At 39.2% G+C, this 21960-nt stretch overlaps 2 protein-coding genes across 4 annotated transcripts in view; one reads left to right on the top strand and one right to left on the bottom strand.

The window, feature by feature from the left end:
• LOC126418609 (uncharacterized) overlaps positions 1–19068 on the top strand; it is a 273681-nt gene extending 254613 nt beyond the window's left edge. For 2 of the 3 annotated variants that reach the window (XM_050085442.1, XM_050085444.1), the window contains 5 exons: positions 3886–4023; positions 5395–5518; positions 9579–9773; positions 10382–10561; positions 17773–19067. In XM_050085442.1, coding sequence (XP_049941399.1) covers positions 3914–4023; positions 5395–5518; positions 9579–9773; positions 10382–10561; positions 17773–18117 — 954 coding nt within the window. In that variant the 5' untranslated portion in view covers positions 3886–3913 and the 3' untranslated portion in view covers positions 18118–19067. Of the gene's footprint in view, positions 1–3885; positions 4024–5394; positions 5519–9578; positions 9774–10381; positions 10562–17772 lie in introns of all 3 variants that reach the window. The other variant, XM_050085443.1, reaches the window with a different exon arrangement.
• Positions 19069–19081: 13 nt separating this feature from the next.
• Positions 19082–21960, bottom strand: part of LOC126418608 (squamous cell carcinoma antigen recognized by T-cells 3) — an 85223-nt gene continuing 82344 nt past the window's right edge. Inside the window, exon 16 of the mRNA XM_050085441.1 lies at positions 19082–19471. Coding sequence (XP_049941398.1) covers positions 19267–19471 — 205 coding nt within the window. The 3' untranslated portion in view covers positions 19082–19266. The remainder of the gene's footprint in view (positions 19472–21960) is intronic.

A 21960-nucleotide genomic window follows, 5' to 3' on the forward strand; every position in this document is an offset into this window, starting at 1 on the left:
AGCGAGTGTGTCTTTACATTATGTTTGTCTATTACGTTTCAATTCGAATTTATACACTTATCATGCTCGCTTTGTTGTTTAACCTCGACAGAAAACCTGTCTGCTCAAACTTTCCCGCCTAATGATGCAGTATTAGATTTCCAGCTCCCATTGCTATGCACAGTGTGCAGGGTGGTACAAAGGCCTGGACTCACCATTCTAAAACAAAACAAAAGAAAAGAAACACGTGGATAAACAGAAATATAAAGTGATTCCAAGCCATCCAAATTTTCAAATGGAATGGGGGTCAAATGACTTATCAAATGGGAAATTACACGATAAGAACAAGTGCCTTTCTTTTGAAGACAGCCCTGTTCATTCTCCAGTTTTGTCGCATTTTGTACAGGACAAGGAAAATACTGGTGACAACTCATTAAGGCTACAGGATGTGCTCGACTGTCAATGTGTTGTCCAGCACATTGTAAGGTGGTTGTTATCTGCTTCACCCAGTCCTCATGGGCTTGAACCGACACATGTACTAGAACGTGATTTGAAACACCAACAGTCCCCTCACTGAGGTGTCCACAGTTTCCGAGTTTCGCTCATATGCAGCTGCCTTCACAGGTGTCAACAGATAGAAATCTAATGGACTTAAATCTGGGAAATGTGGTGCAATTACACCAGACCTCTACACTTACTTACCCATTTCCAGGGAAACTGGATGTCCAGGTATGCCCAGACAGCTATGCCATGGGGTACTATCATGATGAAAGAAAATTGGAACTACGATATTGCACTGCTTGTGTTATTCTGAATTATGATACGAAGTTCCTTTGGACATGCATGCCTGGTTGATGACATATGGAAGTTTGGATCCAGCTGTAAGTCATGCACGCATAGCCAAATGGTAAGGTGACCTCTCGCAGTAAGCAAGAAATTCGGATTTGAGTCCTAGTACAGCTAAAATTTTCATTGCTGTCATTCCATTCTACAGCTGATGGTTATCTATATTGACAATTGCTAATATATTTAATGAATAAAATTGGACATTTCCCATCTTTAGACAGCAGTGATGGCAGCACATCTTCATCTAACAGCGACAGATGATAGGCTGCTCTTTGTATACCCTGAATGAAGAAGGGCACAAGAATATGAGAACCCGTTACTCCCCACCAAATTATTAGTTTCAATGTGCCTACTAACTTTGATGGATCCATCCATTGAGGGCTGACTTATGACTAGTATATATGATTCAGTTCATTTACCTCTGGAGTCAGAAAGAAATTAGCTTCATCCGTAAACATTACATTTTTGGGGAAACAACAGCTTTCATGCAGCTTATGTGTCATCCATTCTGAATACTGGACCTGATAATCTGGATTTTCCTCGGTGACATGTAATATATGAATTTCTAAGGTCCCATTTATGTGTGGTTTAAGTTTTCTTTACTGACGAATAGCTGACCTCTGTTTCCTGTGAGATGTGATGAGAACTGTGCTCTGGACTTCTGCTGAACAGTCTCAGAAGAGTGGTTGATGTTGCTCCATATGCAGCCATTCTTGGTCCTCCAGCTTTCAATCCGTCTGTGACAGAGTCGATTTCACAGAATTTTGAGAGATGTTTCATCACTGTACTTTGGGTAAAGAGTGGTCCATCTGGGTGGTGTTGGTTGAAATTGTCTGTGATAACACAGGTGTTCCTCTCTCCCGATAGCAGAACAATCTCAATGTAGTTACATCTACATCCACACTCTGTGAACTGCTGTTAAGTACATGGAAGACTATTACGATTTCCTTCATTCCAATCACACATGGAGTGTGGGGAAAATGATTGTTTAAATGCCTACATACATGCCATAATTAATCTAATCTTATACTCTTGATCCCTATGGGAGGAGGTTGTAGTACATTCCTAGAGTCATCATTTAAAGCCAGTTCTTGAAACTTGGTCAGTGGAGTATCTTGGAATAGTTTCTGTCTGTCTTCAAGAGTCAGCCAGTATAATTCTTTCAACATCTCAATGACTCTCCTCCATGGGCCAAACAAACCTGTGGCCATTCCTGCTGCCCTTCTCTTTATATGTTCAGTATCCCCTATTAATCCTATTTCATGTGTGTCCCACACACTTGAGCAATATTCTAGAATGGGTTACACAAATGATTTGTAAGCAATCCCGTTCATAGGCTGATTGCACTTCCAAAGTCTGCTACCAGCTTTACCCACGAGACTGAGTCTATGTGATCGTTCAGCTTCATGTTGCTATTTTTCAATATTTAAAGCAAGTTGCCAATCACTGCACCGCTTCGATATCTTATCAAGGCCTGACTGAATATTTGTACAGCTTCGTTCAGACTGTATTTCACTGTAGATGACTACATCATCTGCAAAAAGTCTGAGATTACTATTAATACTGTCCAAAGGTAACTAATATGAAACATGATCAGCAAGGGATCCAACAATGGAAACACATTTGACATGTGTTAACACCATCAGCCTTCACATCACCTGTCAGGCAGAAACATGTCGTAATGCAATAATGAATGAAGCTATGCTCAAATTAAAGGCATCATTGTTTTCATCATGTGATTTTCTGTCTGTCTAGTATATCACACAATCTCAGTTCCACTCGAAAACTACAAACTGCATCCAAGATGTTGGCTTCCGAAATAACTGCCATGTTGGTAACATAGTCTTACAGGTGTCCCCCTCCACCCCTGCCATCTCATACTACTTCACTTTAAATTTGTTTATCCAACTGTTTGCATGTCCATGGACCACACTGTATATTAGGTTTCCCCACCCAGTTTGTTATATTTCATTGTGTAGCATAGTCTTATGGGTTATGTCTAAAAATTTTCTTCTATCCAGAAATGTAATTGATATGTTCATAATACTATTCATACATAATGCTTTAGTTCCGTGCTATGTGTATGAAGAAAATAAGAGGCAACTGTGATGTGCAGTTTTAGTGTCTTGAGTTACGACATGTCAATTACGTTGCTCTGATAATAGTTAAAAACTAAAGGTAAATAATGTCTGTTAGTGTTCAAAATTAATTAAATAAGATTTTACTAAGTGTTACCTTTAGATATTATCTGGAAGTAAAATAATTTTAAAATATATATATGTACGTATTTCTATATAATGGAAGGAAACATTCCACGTGGGAAAAATTATATATAAAAACAAAGATGAGGTGACTTACCGAACAAAAGCGCTGGCAGGTCGATAGACACACAAACAAACACAAACATACACACAAAATTCAAGCTTTCGCAACAAACTGTTGCCTCATCAGGAAAGAGGGAAGGAGAGGGGAAGACGAAAGGAAGTGGGTTTTAAGGGAGAGGGTAAGGAGTCATTCCAACCCCGGGAGCGGAAAGACTTACCTTAGGGGGAAAAAAGGACAGGTATACACTCGCACACACGCACATATCCATCCACACATACATATGTCTGCTTGTGTCTGTATGTGTGGATGGATATGTGCGTGTGTGCGAGTGTATACCTGTCCTTTTTTCCCCCCTAAGGTAAGTCTTTCCGCTCCCGGGATTGGAATGACTCCTTACCCTCTCCCTTAAAACCCACTTCCTTTCGTCTTCCCCTCTCCTTCCCTCTTTCCTGATGAGGCAACAGTTTGTTGCGAAAGCTTGAATTTTGTGTGTATGTTTGTGTTTGTTTGTGTGTCTATCGACCTGCCAGCGCTTTCGTTCGGTAAGTCACCTCATCTTTGTTTTTATATATATACGTATTTCTGAATATAGGCCTCATGCAAGTTTAAACCTGCCCTGCAGCAGACCATTATGTAAAATAAGGAGTTGTGCTTTACTTAATTGAAATAATATAGATGGAACAGACATTTATTTGCTTGAGCTTCATAAGATACAACATTTTTCAACTGTTGCAGAAACACATTGTGAAACTGAGACTCCAAGATGAGGCAGTCTTTGCTATGGTGTCTCCCACTTATCATCGTCCTTTTTGCACGGGAAGTGACCAGTCATGGCAGGCTGATCGAACCACCTTCCAGAGCTACCATGTGGAGGTGAGCACTGCAACTGTGGCACACAAGTTTATTTAATCTATTATATATATATAAAACAGTATGTGTAAATATCCATGTCTCCTCTGAAACTCCTGGATCAACTTCAACCAAATTTTGCACAGTAGCAGAAGGTCCCACGAGTATCAGTCTTATGAAGTATACAATCTCCTAGCTCCAATAAGAGTAGAGATACAGATACAAACGTGTTTTTCACAGCCCCTGACATAAAGCCGGTCCTGCATGACAGGCATGCTATTTAGGAACAGTATTGGTCTGCCAAATCAACCTGCTGTGCAGGGCAGCCAACATGTCAGGGGCAAGGAACTGTTTTTCTAGGCCCTCACACATAGGCTGCCCTCTTGCATGACAGGTGTGTTGTGTTGTTGTAGTAGTATCGGCTTGCTTCATCAAGCTGCTTTGCATGGCGGCCTGTATGTCAGGGGCAAATAAATTATTTTCTAGACCATGATATGTAGGGTGCCTTGCATGACAGGTGTATAGTGAGTGTAGTATCAGCCTGCTTTACTGCACTGCACGGGCTAGATGTATCTATGAGCATGGCTGAGATGGATGGAGGAGGGGATGTACAGAGTTAGGGAGAGGAGGAAATGGACGGAAAGAGTGAAGCAGGGGGGGGGGGGGGGGATGCAAGAGACAGTTGGATGATGCACAGAGGTAGTGGACTGTTGGACAAGAAAGGGAAGCAGAGAAGGGAAGAGAGACAAAAAGAACAGAGAATTCAACATAATTATACCCCAACTGTCAAATCCATGTGATCTAATGGACAAGCAGCCCATCTCTCAAAATGAAAATATGTTACATTCCATCATTGCTGAAGTAACTGATAATAAAACAAACATCAAGACTTTGGGCACAGGACCCCTTCAAATGGAGAATGCAATGGTTCCTCAGGCATTCATCTGTACATCTCAGAATGGTGATAGGGGTCAAAGGAAGAAAGTTTAATGGCCTCTTGGCAAGTATGCCATTAGAGACAAAGACAATCTTGAATTGGACGAGAATAATTCAACCCACAAGATTTAGATTCATTTGTTTGCTTTCAAACCTCAAACCGATTCCCCTGCAGTCAACAAACACGAATCCAATAACCAAAAACAAATTCTGAGCTGATGCAGGTATACAAATCTGAAGTTGTTAAGTTTTATGACAACATAATCTGATCATGTGTTCTGTGAAACGATTCCCGAAAAAAATTGTGACACACATCTACTATAACAATAAAACTGTGATTTCTGAATTCTGTGTTCAAATATCCACAAAATATTTCCACTCTTTATCTGAGTAAGCTGTATCCTAAGTTTCACTTTTACTATTAGTTCCAGTAATTTTAATGTTAGCTGTTGGTTGCAGGTATGGTTTTGACACACCACCAAACTACAATGACCACGAACTGTATTGTGGTGGCTTCTCGCGCCAGTGGAATAAAAATGGTGGCAAATGTGGAATATGTGGTGATCCTTGGGATTCACCAACGGTAAGCTGCTGCAAAATTAGCTTCATTCTCCTTTTAATAAACTATATTCACAGAAATCAGTATGGCAGAGTCATTGCATAATCTGACTATGTTGCCTAAAAAAAAAAAAAGAGTTGCTTTCAAAGGATAACATTTGTCTTCATTTATCGTATTCATAAGTAACACACTTCCTAACAACCTTGCTCATATTAGCAATTAAATTATATTCCTCTTTCACAGTGAGATCTGGCATTGCTGTATTGCTTCTTCAAATTAATGTTTCAAACTACGAATGTTAAAATAGAAACATGTTCCACCAATGTGTGCTACTGACGTAGAATGACAGACCAATTTTGCACGTAATTGCAAATAAACTGAATAATTACTTTTTGTTATCCTACCAATCGACAGAAAATGTCCAACCTCATATTTCATGGCATTAGCTAATTGTTCACATAATTTTGGTGCGACTCAACTGCACACAACTGCTCTGCGTAAAACATGAACAATGACTCTATCCTCGCATTTTGGCGTGTGACCATTAGCAATTGGGCAGTGTTGAAAGAAACTGCCAGACAATGCCCATGCCAGAAAAAATTGTGCATACAGAATATGTTTTACTATGTCATTACATTATTGATGGTAGTACCCCCTTACCCAGCTCAGAGTCTGCACACTACTGGCCAATAATTTGCGTTATCTGTGCATAGACATCTGGTGCACCTACCAAGGACTTATCTAATCCATGCCACATGGAGTCACTGCTGTAATTGCTGTATTGTGTTCTAAAGGCAGAGCAACATGCATTTTAGCAGGTGGTCATAATGGTTGAGCTCATCAGTGTAGGTTATAAACCAACCACCTACAAAACTAAAAGAAAAATAATTAGATGTAGTCAAATTGAATCAGGCTATGCTGAGGGAATCAGATTATGAAATGAGACACTAAAAGCAGCAGATGAGTAATGTTATTTCACCAATAAAATAAGTAGTGATGGCCTAATTAGACAGGGTATAAAATGTACACAGCAATAGCAAGAAAAGCGCTTTTGAAATCGATAAATCTGCTAACGTCAAATACAAATCCTAGAAAATCTTTTCCGAATGTATTAGTCTCAAATGTAACCTTATACGGAATGGAAATATAGATGAAAAATAGTTGCAAAAAGAAGAGAATGGAAGCTTTTGAAATGTGAGGCTATAGGAGGAAGCTGAAGATTAGACAGATAACTAATGAGGAGGTACTAAAGTGAATTTCAGGGAAAAGAAATTCGTGGCACACCTTTACTAAATAAGGGACCAGTTAACAGAACATATCCTGAGGTATCAACAGACTGTCAAATAGGTATCTGAGGGAAGTGTGTGGGTTAAAAATTGTAGGAGGAGATCAAAACTTGACTGCAGTTAGCAAGTTCAAATAGATGAAAGTTGCGGTAGGTGTTCACAAATGAAGGAGCTTGTACATGAAAGATTAGCATGAAGCACTGCATCAAACCATTTTTTAGACTGAAGATCACAACACGTTGCAATTTAAAAGTCTCTTCTCTATAAACACATCTTTTACATGTTCACTTTGGTAAGACACACACTGTCACTCTCTCTCTCTCTCTCTCTCTCTCTCTCTCTCTCTATCTCTCTCTCTCTCTCTCACACACACACACACACACACATAAAAAACACTCTTATAGACATTCAGTTTATTCTAGTTGTCACGGTAACTTCAAAGTTGCCATGCAAATGAAAGCAGGTGTGAGTGACCCTGTGAGCAACCAGTTATGTCTTGATGTAGAAAAATGTACTGATGTAGACAATGTCATGATTTACAAAATACTTCAAGCTGATCTTCTTTACATACTAGAAACTGAGTGTCTTAGTAAGGCTGGGGGCGTTTGGGAGTAATAAGGCGGTACATTATATTGTAGAAGATACAGGTTGACTGAGGAGTGCTGTAAGTGACCAGGCAGCTTATTGATTAGTAGTTCCATCTATAGTTTGCAGGTGGGGGACCACGGCAAACATAACATGTCAGCAAAGTACAAAGCACATTGAGAGCAAGACATATGCTATTTTTATTGTGGGGTTGAATTCTGATACATTGCTGCAGAAAAAAATGCACTGTTGAAGTAACTAACTATTTTAGGTAAATTGTGAAAGAAGTATCAGTATAATACAGGGTGTCCATAATTATAGTTCCAGTTTCAAAATGTTGTAAAAAGAAAACCATTGCTCAGAATGATGCCGAATTTGAATGGTATATTATTTATGCAGGAGGAAACGTCATGGAACACAAAAAATAAAAAAAAAGGAAAGTTGATCAATAGATGGCATTGTAAACATCAGAACATGCACATCAACAGACGCACGGCACACAGCTGTTTCTCAGTTTGTGTCTGATATGTTCAGGATGACTGTTTCCATGAAGGGCCATTTGCTGTTGGTAAAGACAAGAGCAATGAGTGTGTGCCAGTAGACCTTTAAAAGCTCTGGACATGCAGCGGTATGAAAAAAGGCATTGGTCCAATGTCTGTTAAGGGTCTGGAGAAAATTAATACAAAATTCTAAAAGATAGGTTCATTTGAAGAGTAGTGTGGTACTGGGAGGAAAGCAGTTGACCTGACATATGTCGAAGATGCGGCCATAGCATTTCAGGACAGGTCGAGCAGTCATGTGCAAACATGTATTGCATGGGGCATTGCCAAAACGTTGGGCATGCCTGTCAACATGGCGCATAAGATCCTACGAAACATCTTGCATGCTTATTCATACAAAATCACCCAGTTTAAGAGTTGCTTCCTACTGACCTGCCATCAATACAAAAGTTTGCTCTGGAATTCATTGCTTGCATAGAAGTTGGCAATGAATGGCCAAGGAACATTCTCTGGACAGATGGAGCACGTTTCCATCCCCATGGACATGTCAATACATAGAACTGCAGAATATGGGCAACATCTGTTCGCATATCAATTGGTACCCACTTCATTCAGCAAAGGTGACTGTATGGTGCAGGTTGACAGCATCATTTATCGTAGGGCTACATTCTTCCAAGAGCACAAGTCCTGCAGGTCCTGTTTACTGTACCATCACTGGTAAATGCTATGAGAGTCTAAAGTCATTCTAACTCTTCAACAGCATGGATGTGTGGGTAGGACAATTTTATGCAAGATGGTGTCTCACACAGCACAGCTGTGAAGCAGCTGCTGCAAAGGCATTTCAGAAATGCTAGAATTATCAGCTGTCATTTACCTACTGCCTGGTCATCCAGGTCACCAGATCTTAATCCATGTGAGGTTTTCTGAAAGATGATGTTTTCAGTGCTACAATTACAAATGAAGCTGAATTTTGAACATGATCCCCGAAACACTCTGATCTGTTATGGAACATGCCCTTTCTCAGTTTCAACTTATGGGAGAAAATGTTGGATAGCATACTGAACATGTCATGTCAGGATTTTGTTTTGATTTTTATGTGGTTTTGGTCCCAGGACAATTAAAAACCAATTTTTCCCATCCGATGTTGATGTGGTATGAAGTTGACGTGGTGGATGTGCTTACCTAACTAACAGTGCTGCAACCGTCGACTACTGAACTTCTGTGGTCATGCACATTTAACAATGACGTAAAGTGCAACTCGAATCACAGCAATCCTTTTGTGATTCATCTGTCATTTGTAGCTAACACCATTTATATCAAGATGCTTTCAGTGCCAGCTATTTGTAAGATTTTTATTAATTTTTTTTCCTCCTGCAGCAATAATATGACATCATTCTGAGCAGTAGTTCCCTTTCTACACCATTTTGAAACTGGAACTTTAATTATGGGCAGCCTGTAGTGATGCAGAAATGGGAAAATAGTGGGAGATGACAAGAAAGTGAGTCAGCATCACTGCTAAGCATTTCTCACATATCATCCTCAGGCTTCATTAACTCCATTTGGTCCAACATATCTATCCCTTTCACCACATTACAAGTTTCTAAATATCTCAAACATTTGGTGGCTCAACATACCTAACAAGAAAACTGAAAGTGATGCAGATTGGTTATATGTCACTACTGCCTTTCATTGTTTCCAATTGCTGTGTTTCAGCCTCGTGCCCACGAAGCTGGTGGCAAGTATGGCCTGGGTGTGATAGTTCGTAAGTACAAACCTGGTGCAGCTATTCCCATAAGAGTGGAACTCACAGCCAATCATCAAGGCTATTTTGAGTTTCGACTGTGTCCACACAACAATCCTCGCCGAGTTGCCACCCAGGAATGCCTAGACAAGTATCTACTGGAACAGGTAGGTTATTAATTAGCACATGCCATTACTGGAAAACTACAAGAGTAAAAACCAGTGACTCTTGCATTTATACCTATTTTGATGGATATTGTACCATTAAATTCAGCACTCATTTTTAAAGCTGCAAATATTTTCAAAATTCTGGTCTGTGTAGTCAGGCACTAGTGACCTCAATGATTTTTCATTCCAGTACATAAGTGCAAATATTACATTGTTATTGATTTTATCTGTACATAAACTTTGATGGTGGTCTTATAACTAACAATGCAAATATAATTTAACTCTAAACTGGTAAAAATTTGAATGGTTATTTTTTTTTGTATGTTATGGAAAACAACAAGGTTGTCTTTAAATAATTTTGTTTCCTGAACTCTCTGTAAAGCACTTACATACATGACCATGTTTTGCAACCTAATATATACTATTTCCTTCAAAAAATTGGATGTATGTTATAATATGTGGCAATATAGCAGTGTATTATAAACTGAAAACAGAGAATAACGATGAAAACTACAACAAGTTTTGAGAAAAAGCAGTAGTAAATATAAAATTTGCAAAACAAATTGACTTCCAACATCGTGACATTAATAATGTGTCACTGCTTCCAGGCACGTGGTGGTGGTGCACGATTCTACCCCGGCGGTGGCGGAAATCGTGTATTTGAGCTCCGATACAAACTTCCTGCTGGGCTGACGTGCTCACAATGTATCCTACAGTGGAGGTACATAGCAGGGAACAATTGGGGAAACTGCCCAAATGGAACAGGAGCTGTCGGCTGTGGACCACAGGTAACAGTTATTAAGAAAACATAAGAACAGTTTGATTTGCAAGTACAGTGCTCATTGAACTTGTAAATATCTGTAGCATTCCATTGTTCTTTGTACATCTGTCTGATGTACATTATTAGGGCAGATAATGAGAGGCAGAAATGAATACAAAACCACATACCAATGCCGAGACAACTGTGGTTGTGCACCACAGGGCATAGATGACAGGTGAACAACTGCTGCGGAGATATGTACAGGCAAATAAACAAGTGACTGTTGAGCAAGTAACCACCCAGATGAACCAAGTGTCTACCAACAATATCTCCTTAATGACCGTTGCTGCATGTGAGTCTCCACAACAGGTGCCTCATTCATGCATCCACGATGACTGCTGTTCATCGGTGATGAATGCTGGAAGCTGAATGGGATGTCCACTGTGTGATGACATGTGGCCTTTTCAGAAGAATGACGGGCATTAGTGTGTATGGCATGAAGCAACTGAAAGCAAACGCCCTGCAACAATCATTGGAAGAGTCCAGGCCGAAGAAGGGAGTATTGTGATCTGGGGAATGTTTTTGTGGCAGTCCCTGGATGATCTCATCATTCTGAAAATCCTTGGGGATTTGCAATTTGCTTTTCCTTGGCACAACGGCATCTACCAGCAGGACAATGCAATATGTCACACAGCTCGCAATGTATGTGTGGGGTTCGAAGAGCACCAGGATAAGTTTGCTGTAGTCCCTTGGATACCAAACTCCATGGACTTAAACCCAATCAAAAATCTGGGGGACCACCTCGATCGAACTGTTTGCACCATGGATCCTTAACTGAAAAACCGAGTGCAGCTGACCACGGCACTGGAGTTAGTATGGCTCTGCATCCCTGTCAGTACCTCGCAGAACCTCAATGACTCTCCTCCTGCATGTCTCTTACCTGTTTTTGCTGCAAAAAGTGGTTATTCAGACTTTAGACAGGTGGTCACATTAATGTGACTGGACAGTCTACAACATTTCATGGCGAATGTAGTCAAAAACTTGAAAACTTATTCCACTAAATCTTTGTTAAAACCCCTTCACTTACTATTGTTTATACATGCATACACTCACACCCTGGCACACAAAACATGAAACAGTTAACTTGTTATTTTCTTACAATGAACTGTTAAAATGCCACACACAAATAAAAGGAACTAAAATAATAATGTAGGATATAATGCCTGGCTCTTTACTTACACAAAAATGGCTGAGCCAGGCACCCTGGCACATTAAAATCTTCTACATAAACATTTAGGCAAACGGTTTCACAAAATGAAATATTTAGTACTGCCAGTAGATACACATAAGAGCAAAAACACACAACACTATCGTAGTTTTCTGATCTATTAGTTTCTTCCTCAGGAAGGAGGGAGGGATAGGTTGGGGAATGTTTAAAACAAAGAGCAGATCTCTCAGGCCACAGGGTGAGTGGGACCCACCTGCAGTGGAGGGGAGGGTAGACAACCATCTATCCTGGACTACAAGTGTCCTCTCCTTCCTTTTTCACTTTCCACAATCTATGTCTCTCCGGTCCCTGAGAAAGGATCTGATAGTTTTGAAAAGCCAGGTAGTATCACTTGCTGTTGCTGTTACATGTACCTATCAACAGTAGTAAATATTTCATTTTCTGATGGTTAACACTGACAGGAATCCTGTCACATAATACAATAGTTTGTTTGATTGATCTGTCTTTTGATACATTAGACAGAAATTCTGTAGAACACAGAACCTTAAATACAACATAGTGGCAGTGCTCAGCTAAAACAGGACACACAGTTGAAGAGAGGCATTTGGTCAAAAAGGAATTTATATTCATTATAAAGCCCTTTTCTTGGCAGTTTGTTTTCTAAAAATATACTTCATTTTCCAGCATAATCATCCTTCTAAGCACTGTTACTAGCTTTGCAGTAACTTCTTTAATATCTCTGCATAAAAGTTCTCAGCTTGGGAATTGAACCACCTGACAGTGGTAGTCTTACATTCATCTTTTCAAACTGTTATCCATCAAGCCATTGTTTCAGGAGCAAGAAGAGGTAATAGTCATGGTTGGGAGATCAGGACTGTAGGTTTGAAAGTCAAAAATATGCAACTGCCCTAAACTATACATCACATTCAGCTCTTGAAACTGAATTATCCACACCATTATTATTATTATTAATCTTTACAGGCCATGAAGGCTCTGTATGCAGAATGAACAGCACTGTCTCACTTTGCTCTGCCCATTGAATTCCAAGATAACAAACATTGTTAAAAAGTATTTTAAAAAGTCTTGACATACAAAAAGTGGCTACACCAGTGCCCAGAAACCTGGAACCTGTTGCAGATTGCCTATCTAACAGATTCCTGGGTCAATAAAAATTTGATCTTCAATATTTTGCATAGTTATTGATAGAATTTAAAATGCTGTCAAAATCTACCCATGATGAAGTATAAACTTACGTTAAAAGTTAAATGCAAGAAAACATTATTACAGTTGGAAATTGTGTGTTTGTCTTGAGGCAGCGTTAACTGATGGTGTGCAACTAAACAGACTTCATTAATCCAGTATTTGAGAATGAGAACACTTTATGACTTCCAACAAACTTTACACATCATTTTAAAGCTTTTTGAAAATTTTTCTTCCTGACACCCCACACAAAATGATGAAAGGAAAGAATTTTATCTATTACTACATTTTCGTTGTTCATGCAGTAAAACCTCAGCATGAAGCATAATTTAATTTATTACTTCTTTACCACTAATTCTATGTGCAACACAGTTTGCAGATAGTATCCACATATACCACTGAATGTATATGCACAATTATATCACTGTATGCTACGTAGTTCAAGAGATACATCATAAATATTGAGATGTGTGAAAAAGTAGCTGTTGTTTAAAATGGGGCGCACATTATCCAGATTATATTCATCCACTGTTTGAGATAATGAGAGCACTTAGTGACTTCCACGAAATTTTAAGCATAATTTCAAAACTTCCCTACATTTTTTCTTCCTTACACGGCCGAAGTCAAATAATTAACACATTAGTAAAGTTCTCAGACATTTGAAGATCTTTTATACATGGGAGTTTGCTTATTTAAAAAATCTACATTACATCTACACACCACAAGTCACCTTGTGATGTGTGGTGGAGGGTACTTTGTGTACCACTGTCACTTGTCCTCATACTCTTGTTCCAGTCATGAATGGTTCGCAGAAACACTGACTGCTAGTATGCTCTGTGTGGGCTCAAATTCCTCTGATTTTATCTTTATGGTATTTTTGTGAGATATAGATAGGAGGAAGTATTAAAACTTGATGACTCTTCTGGCTACATATGCTTTCAGAACTTTAATGATAAATCACACACTGATCTAGAATAACTCTCTTGCAGTGTCTGCCACTGCAGCTGATGTACCGCCTCTGTGACTCTTGTGTGCTTACTATGTTAACTTGTAACAAAACGCACTTCTCTTCTTTGGATGATCTGTATTTCCTCAATCAATCCTACCTGGTAGAGATCCAATATTGACTGGCAACATTCAAGCTCGGGTTGAAATAGGGTTCTGTAACTCTTTAGTTGATGGACTATATTTTCTGACAAGGGAACCTCCCCATCGCACCCCCCTCAGATTTAGATATAAGTTGGCACACTGGGTACGCCTTGAAAAATTGAACACAGATCAATCGAAAAAACAGGAAGAAGTTGTGTGGAACTATGAAAAAATAAGCAAAATATACAAACTGAGTAGTCCATACGCAAGATAGGCAACATCAAGGTTATTAGAGCTCAGGAGCGCCGTGGTCCTGTGGTTAGCGTGGGCAGCTGCGGAGCGTCAGGTCCTTCGTTCAAGTCTTCCCTCCAGTGAAAAGTTTAATTTCTTTGTTTTCGCAAAGTTCTGATCTGTCCGTTCGTTCATTGACGACTCTGTTCACTGAAATAAGTTTAGCGTCTGTGTTTTGCGACCACACCGGTAAACCGTGCGATTAGTAGACGAAAGGACGTGCCTCTCCAATGGAAACCGAAAACATTTGATCGCAAGGTCATAGATCAACCGATTCTTCCACGGGAAAACGCGTCTGATATATTCTATACGACACTGGTGACGGCATGTGCATCACATGACAGGAATATGTTATTGACCCACCTAACTTGTACACTTGGCGAATGGGTAAAAAGATTCTTCTACCTTACCCGATTTCGGTTTTCTTGTGGATGTGATAATCACTCCCAAAAAGTGATGAAAACATAAGAGTTTGTCAAATAAACTGAAACTAAAAAATTAAACTTTTCACTGGAGGGAAGACTTGAACCAAGGACCTCTCATTCCGCAGCTGCTCATGCTAACCACGGGACCACGGCGCTTCTGAGCTCAGCTTAGCCTTGATATTGCCTATCTTGCGCATGGACTACTCGGTTTGAATATTTTGCTTATTTTTTCGTAGTTGCACACAACTTCTTCCTGTTTTCTCAATTGATCTGTGTTCAGTTTTTCAAGGCCTATCCACTGTGCCAACTTATAACTAAATCTGAGGGGGTGCGATGGGGAGGTTCCCTTGTGAGTATTCTTCCACTGAATCTCAGTCTGCCATTTGCCTCTCCTGGAATTAGTTTTATGTGGTCATTCCACTTTCAATTGTTCTGTACACATACTCCTAGATATTTTATGGAAGTAACTGCTTCCACTGAATGTTCAGGAAGATTGTAATCATACAATAATGGGTCTTTCAATCTACAAAATATGTTAATTTGTTCATATTGAGGATACTCTGCACATCTTCCTGCATTTCACCTACAATTTTCTAGCATTGAAACTTCTCGTTATAAAACAGTATAATCAGCAAGAAGCCTCATGGAACTTTCAATTTTGTCTAATATGTTTCTTACATACAAATTGTGAGAAGTAATAAACGTGTAACATTCCCTTGCATAACCACCAAAGTTACTTTTATGTCTGAAAACTTCTCTCCACTGAGAATGACATGTGTTCTGTTTGCTAGAAACTCTTCTAACCAATCACACAGTTGGTCTGATATTCCATCGTCTCATATTTTGTTCAGTAGGTGGCAGTGTGGCACTGCATCGAATACCTTACAGAAATCAAGGAACATGGCATCTATCTGTGTGTCTGTATCTACTGCTTTCTGGGTCTCATGGTCAAACAGAGATAGCTTTGTTTCACATGATCATTGTTTTTGGAACCTATGTTGATCCTCACAGAAATGTCATAATACATGAGGATAAAAAGGTTCTACAAGAACAGACCAACATCAGAGATACAGGCCTATAGTTTTATGTGTCTGTTTCACTACTCTTCTAGAAAATGGGAATGACCTTGCCTTTTTCTAATTAGCAAAAATGCTTCACTCCTCCAGAGACTAATGGTAAACCATTGCTGGAAGAGAGGTAAGATCTCTCACATACTCTATGTAGAATCATATTGATGTCTCATTTCTTTTCGTCCAACTTGCTCTTGCCACCTTCTACTGGAACATTTTCCTTGTGACAAGATTTTAACTAAGATACAGAGACATTTAGCTGTAACCATAAAGCACTTAACACAAGAGTACTCAATAGATGGCTCTTTAATTTTTCACTTGCGCTTTGTACACAAGTTTTCAAAGTGAGGAAAAAAAGTAGCTCCTCATGATACACCTGCAAATATTACTTCAGCAGCCAATTCCTATAAAAAAAAGCAATGGTCTGTACAAGGTCTTCTTTAAGTTCCACCCTGAAGCTTGAGCATACAGCTAATAGTAAAGAATGGTGATTTTGGAACAGCACCTGTGGCTTTGATATTACTTCCTGGTTTGTCTTTAAATCACATAGATCTTAGCTGGCCTCAATCTCATGGTTCACTTGAAGTATTTGTATTTGCCTCTACAAACTCTGTGTATTTCTTAAACACTAACCATTCTATCTTTATTTTGAGAATATTCCCATTTTTCTAAACAAAATAAGAAAGAGTAATTGTATTGTTGTGTACATAGTTCCACGTAGTCAGCGCGTACACAACTTTCCCACTAGAGCGCGCCCCGCTAAGCACAACAGCGCAGGCACAGCGCTCGTCCGTCTCCGCTCTACGAGATGGCGCTGCCATAAAGACAGACCAAATTCTGCTTCCGCCGATCCGCGTATTAATATGTAACGCAGCCAATGAGATTGCTGCTAACGTAGAACCTTTTCTCCTCGCGGATCATACTCACGCAGTGATACCTGAACGCTCCAGGTATTATAACGAGTGTACAGACCTCCGATTAGTCAGTCTGCATTTGTCTGCATTAGTCTGTAGTCAAGTTTCAGTCTGTGCCTAATAAGATTATCATATTCCTGTACATAGCCATGAAGATAAATGTATAGACACTTTGTCAAGTATCAGAGATATGTGAGAATAAGATTAACAAGACCAAAGGAACTTCAGATTGTCAATTGTAAACAGCATCCAAAATCAAGTTACGTAATATCTATGATTTTTATTATTTTAATAAATGTGTGTGAAAATTAATGAAGTTCTGTTTAAAGTTGGTCACCGCCAATATGCTACTCTAAGTGTGAAAGTGGCATTTCTATCATCTGACCTAACGGCAGAAGATAAACATGCCATGATAAGGCCACGAGACATATTGTTTACACTCGCCTACTTCGTTAGAGCGACAAGTCAAATAATCTGATGGTGTGTGTACCGAAGGTCTTACAGTACGCACACCACATGTATATTACTTACACAAATAGTCATTTTATAGAAATTTTATTACAAAAATGAAAAAAAAAAATAGTAACAACTCTAAGCAATGAATTTTGAGGGATATTTTTACACAGAAAATGGAACATATTAAAATAATTCCTCAATTCAGATCCCTTGTTATTCCAAATTGTCACTGGCGAATGGACAGGAAGCTGGAAGCTACTTACCTGACAATATGCGGTTTCATCACTACTCAAAGCATAAAAGAATGCTTTTCACATATCTTACTAAATGAAAAGGTACCCTAAAAAGTGAGAGTAACATACGAATTCCTTTTACTATATCGTATAATCTCCTAGTAAAACACTTCATCCCTCTCGATTTTTTTAGGAATACTCGGAGGAAAATACTGATTTGGCTGCAGAAGATCCATATATGATACAAACATCACTCTTTTTTATTTCTTACAGAGCAGCTCTCTTGTTTACCTTTCATTCAGTGAAATAATTACAAATTTACTTTGCCAACAGGAAGAATTCCGTGCTTGTGCTGATGTTTCAATCGACTCTGGTGAAGGCACTGTTGAAACAGAGACAACTGAGACCTTGGAGACATCTGGAACGACTGTACCAGCCACAGGGGTTACAACGCCAACACCCGAGACAGTCGCCGTGGAGCGCTGGCTGGTTGTTTCTATTGTGCTCGCAACACTTGTTGGGGTGTGTGCTATCATTGCATTGCTCTACCTGTATTTCTACCATGCTCGTGATACAGTCAAACGATGGCTGGCACGCAAGCAGCCCATTCCACCTCCGAGGACACGCAAACATCTGCACCAGCAGCAACAAGAAGAGAGACTGCAGCAAGAGGCATAAGTTGCATGAGCAATGTGAGCCAATACAGTCCTTTTCCACTGTGCTAAAACTGAGCATAATGTTTGTTTATATTTCTTCCCTGATTTGACAGCAGTGATTTTCACAGTTTCCTCCACCCACAAGACACCTATTCAGTACTCTTTACTGAAGGAGGAAATGAAAACGTAATGTGACTCCATGCAAAATTATGGGAACTCATTTTTTTACAATACTATGTTTGTTACATGCATATGATAATTATTTAATTATAGAATAATGAACATGAGACTGACTGTAAGGCTGTCTCACTGTTGTGAACCAACTGGACAATACTGCTTTTGAAAGATAGATTCTGCTCCACCTATCCATGAATACCACAAGTTTGTATTTATTTCTGTGGTGTTGAAACATCTTGTCTGAGTACAAAGACTGAAACATGGAAAGATGATGGAGTGTTGTTAATGAATTTAGCTATATGGTTTTTAAGATTATCTCATCATATCTTTTTGTAGTCTGAATTCACAAAGAAAGTGTGTTTCTTATTCATTTACGCATAAGGATCACTGAAATGGTTACTGTTACCATTCAAGCAGCAGAACTGTAACGGTAATGTACTGCTGCTATATTCAATGTATGGAAAACAAATTAGAAGTTAAATAGAAAAATGGTGGGTTTAAAAATGAAAAAGTTTCAATGAAACAAAATTACTCTACATCCGAGCAAAACTTGGGCTGATAGTCAATTGCTTATCAAAAATTAAATTATGTTATAACTGTTGAAAATTGTACAATGTCAATAATTCTTATTTATGAGAACAGTGAAGATACAATCAACTGGGTACTAAAACATTACAAACCATTTCTTTTTAAACAAAAATAAAAGTAAGAGGTTGTAAAAATGCACTGCTTTGGAAATATTCTGTAACTGAGAGAGTTGTGTGTTGTACATATTGTTATAAATAAATATTTAATTTTTTATGAAAGTGTTTGTTGTAATGGTTCTTCACTGCAACACATACCAGCACAATGAAATAAATCATTACAATAAATAAAAACTGTTTTATGAAAATAACCAATGTTTAATACTATCTTCTTAAAACACAAATAGAATAGCTATACGGTAGCAGAAGTTTAATCTGCTAGAATTGAGGGGAGTATAATAACAAATCGTTCAAGATTTTTTCCCCGATAAGAGGAACTGCCTAAAATCTGCATTAGTCATAGGCTTTTGAGTTTCACCGTTTGTGACTGGAGCAGATGAAGAGGAGGAAGAAGAAGCTGAGCTTGATCTTGAGCTTGAGGCAGCTGCAGTTGTCCCTTTAGAAAGCTGTACAGATCTTGGGAACATTGCCATCTTCCTCATGCTGAGACCACGACTGAAACATAGTGTCAAATAATTCAGTTTGCAACATTCCTACTTCTGAACATTTTATGTTATAAAATCTTCAGCTAACAAAGCTAACAGCTGCCTAGCCAAAGCTAGATATATATTCCCCAAGTCACAGATCAGTGAGTGATGGAGGGCACTTTGTAACAAACTTATTTCATTCAGAAACTGAGTGAAGGAAAATATCATTATCATTTATCTAGTGATACCCATGTGAGACATACGATGGACACAGAAGAATAGTTACTGAGTTTACCTAAACTTCCCCACCAGGATTTCAAAGGAACAATGTCACTTTTCTTCCAAAAATTTCCATTTAAGTTAACACCTATGCAACACTTTTATACCAAGTTGTTGCAATACTACTGCACTTCTATCTCTGAGTTACATCAACATTTGCCGACAGGTGTACTTCACATAACTCCAAACTGGCATTGTTCTAGAATTGGTTGCACTACTGTCTTGAATGTGTTTTCCTAACATATCACTTGTTCTTAGATGAACAGTTTAAAACAAGCTCAGAAAATTTAAATCCGGGTGGCTTCATGAAGATGTGAGTCCCTCTCCTCATAAATGTCATGCCAGTGCCATATCCAATACACCATCTCACTTGAGTGTTTTCTCATAATCTTGCCAGCAAATCTGCAGTCTGCCTTCCCTACAACTGATTTCCTTGTTCATTCCATTTCAGACTGCTCATATAGCCCTCATGTTTACAAACAAAGTGGCAAGAACCAAACATTAATTACTAATCAGGTAACTGAAAGCTGCCAGGTTCTTCCTATTGCCTATAGGCATTATCTTGCAGGTATCCATATAAAGACAGAGCTGTCATTCACTGCAAGTGGAAATACTGTGTAAATTGTCCTGCATTTCTCTACAGTCTTCCAACTTTTCCTGCAGCCAACTGAATTGTCAATGAATAATCTGAGCATGCTGTTTGACCTGTGTGATTAACTATTGAGAATATTTAGAAATCCTAATATACGCCCATAAGGAGCAGCCAAGGCCACTTTAATTTTTGATGAAGATGTTCCATCTAATATAATGTGCTACATTCTACTAGTAAAAAATTCTTTCAATCAATCACATATTTCAGTAGGCACTCCATATAAGTGCCAATGCTGCTCAGAAATCTCAAAAGATGGAAACTAAATGCAAGTACTTTCAATATGAAAAACAACAGCTCTAAAGTGAAAAACGCATCAGGGTCCACTAAAACTCTTATTAGATTTTTGTCTTAAATTCACTGTGGAAAATACACTACTCCTTGTTACTACACTAATTGGGAAAAGATCACAACAACAACAACAACAACAAATATATAATAAAAATAAAAATAAAAGAAGTAGAGTAATGAAATTTCCAGAATACGTATGTCTAGGGGACATGTGTAAGTGATTAACATTGCAAGATCACAGTTTAATGCAAGCATGCAAGCCACTGCAAATGTGAAGTGCTGGTGCATTAATAACCAGTGTAACTGCCAGAATGTTGAATTCAAGGATATAAATGTCCATGTGTTAGGTACCGGATGTCAGTTTGTGGGATGGAGTTACACGCCTGTCACACCTGGACAATACAGGGATGGTTAATGTTGTATGTGGAGGACACTGGAGTTGTCACACGCTGATGTCCTGTATGTGCTCGACTGGTGATCAAGCAGGCCAACGCAACATGTCAACACTTTGTAGAGCATGTTGGGTTGCAACAGCAGTATGTGGACAGTACTACCCTGTTGGAAAACACCCCTTGGAATGCTGTCCATAAATGGCAACACAACAGGTCGAATCACAAAATTGACGTACAAATTTGCAGTCAGGGTGCCGCTGCAGCTGCCGTATGAAACCGTACCCTAGACCACGACTGCAGGTGTAGGTCCAGTGTGTCCAGCACACATACAGGTTATTTGCAGGTCCTCAACTGGCGTCCTCCTAACCAGCACACAGTCATCAGTGGCGCCAAGGCAGAACCAGCTTTCATCAGAAAACACAATGGACCTCCACCCTGCCCTCCAATGAGCTCTCGCTCGACATCACTGAAGTTGCAAATGACAGTGGTTTAGGGTTGGCGGAATGCATGCTACAGGGCGTCTGGATTGGAGCTGTATTTGAAGTGGCCACTTTGTAACAGTCTGTTACATCACTGTGGTACCATCTGCTGCTCAAATCGCTGCTGCAGATGCAGTACAATGCGCCAGACCCAAACGCCAAAGACAATGGTCTTCCCTCTCGGTAGTGCCATGTAGTTGTTTTAAGGCCTGGTCTTCTTCCGACTGTACATTCTCGTGACCACAGCTGCCAGCAATCATGTACAGTGGCTAAATTCCTGCCTTCTGCATTATCGCAAAAGGAACATCCGGCTTCTCACAGCCCTGTTACACGAACTCGTTCAAACTCGGTGAGGTGTTAATAATGGTGTCTTTGTTGCCTTAAAGGTATTCTTGACTAACATCGACTCACCACGCCTAATCTCAAA

Source organism: Schistocerca serialis, chromosome 9 (genome assembly GCF_023864345.2).
Source record: "Schistocerca serialis cubense isolate TAMUIC-IGC-003099 chromosome 9, iqSchSeri2.2, whole genome shotgun sequence".
In the NCBI taxonomy this organism is placed as follows: Eukaryota; Metazoa; Arthropoda; class Insecta; order Orthoptera; family Acrididae; genus Schistocerca; species Schistocerca serialis.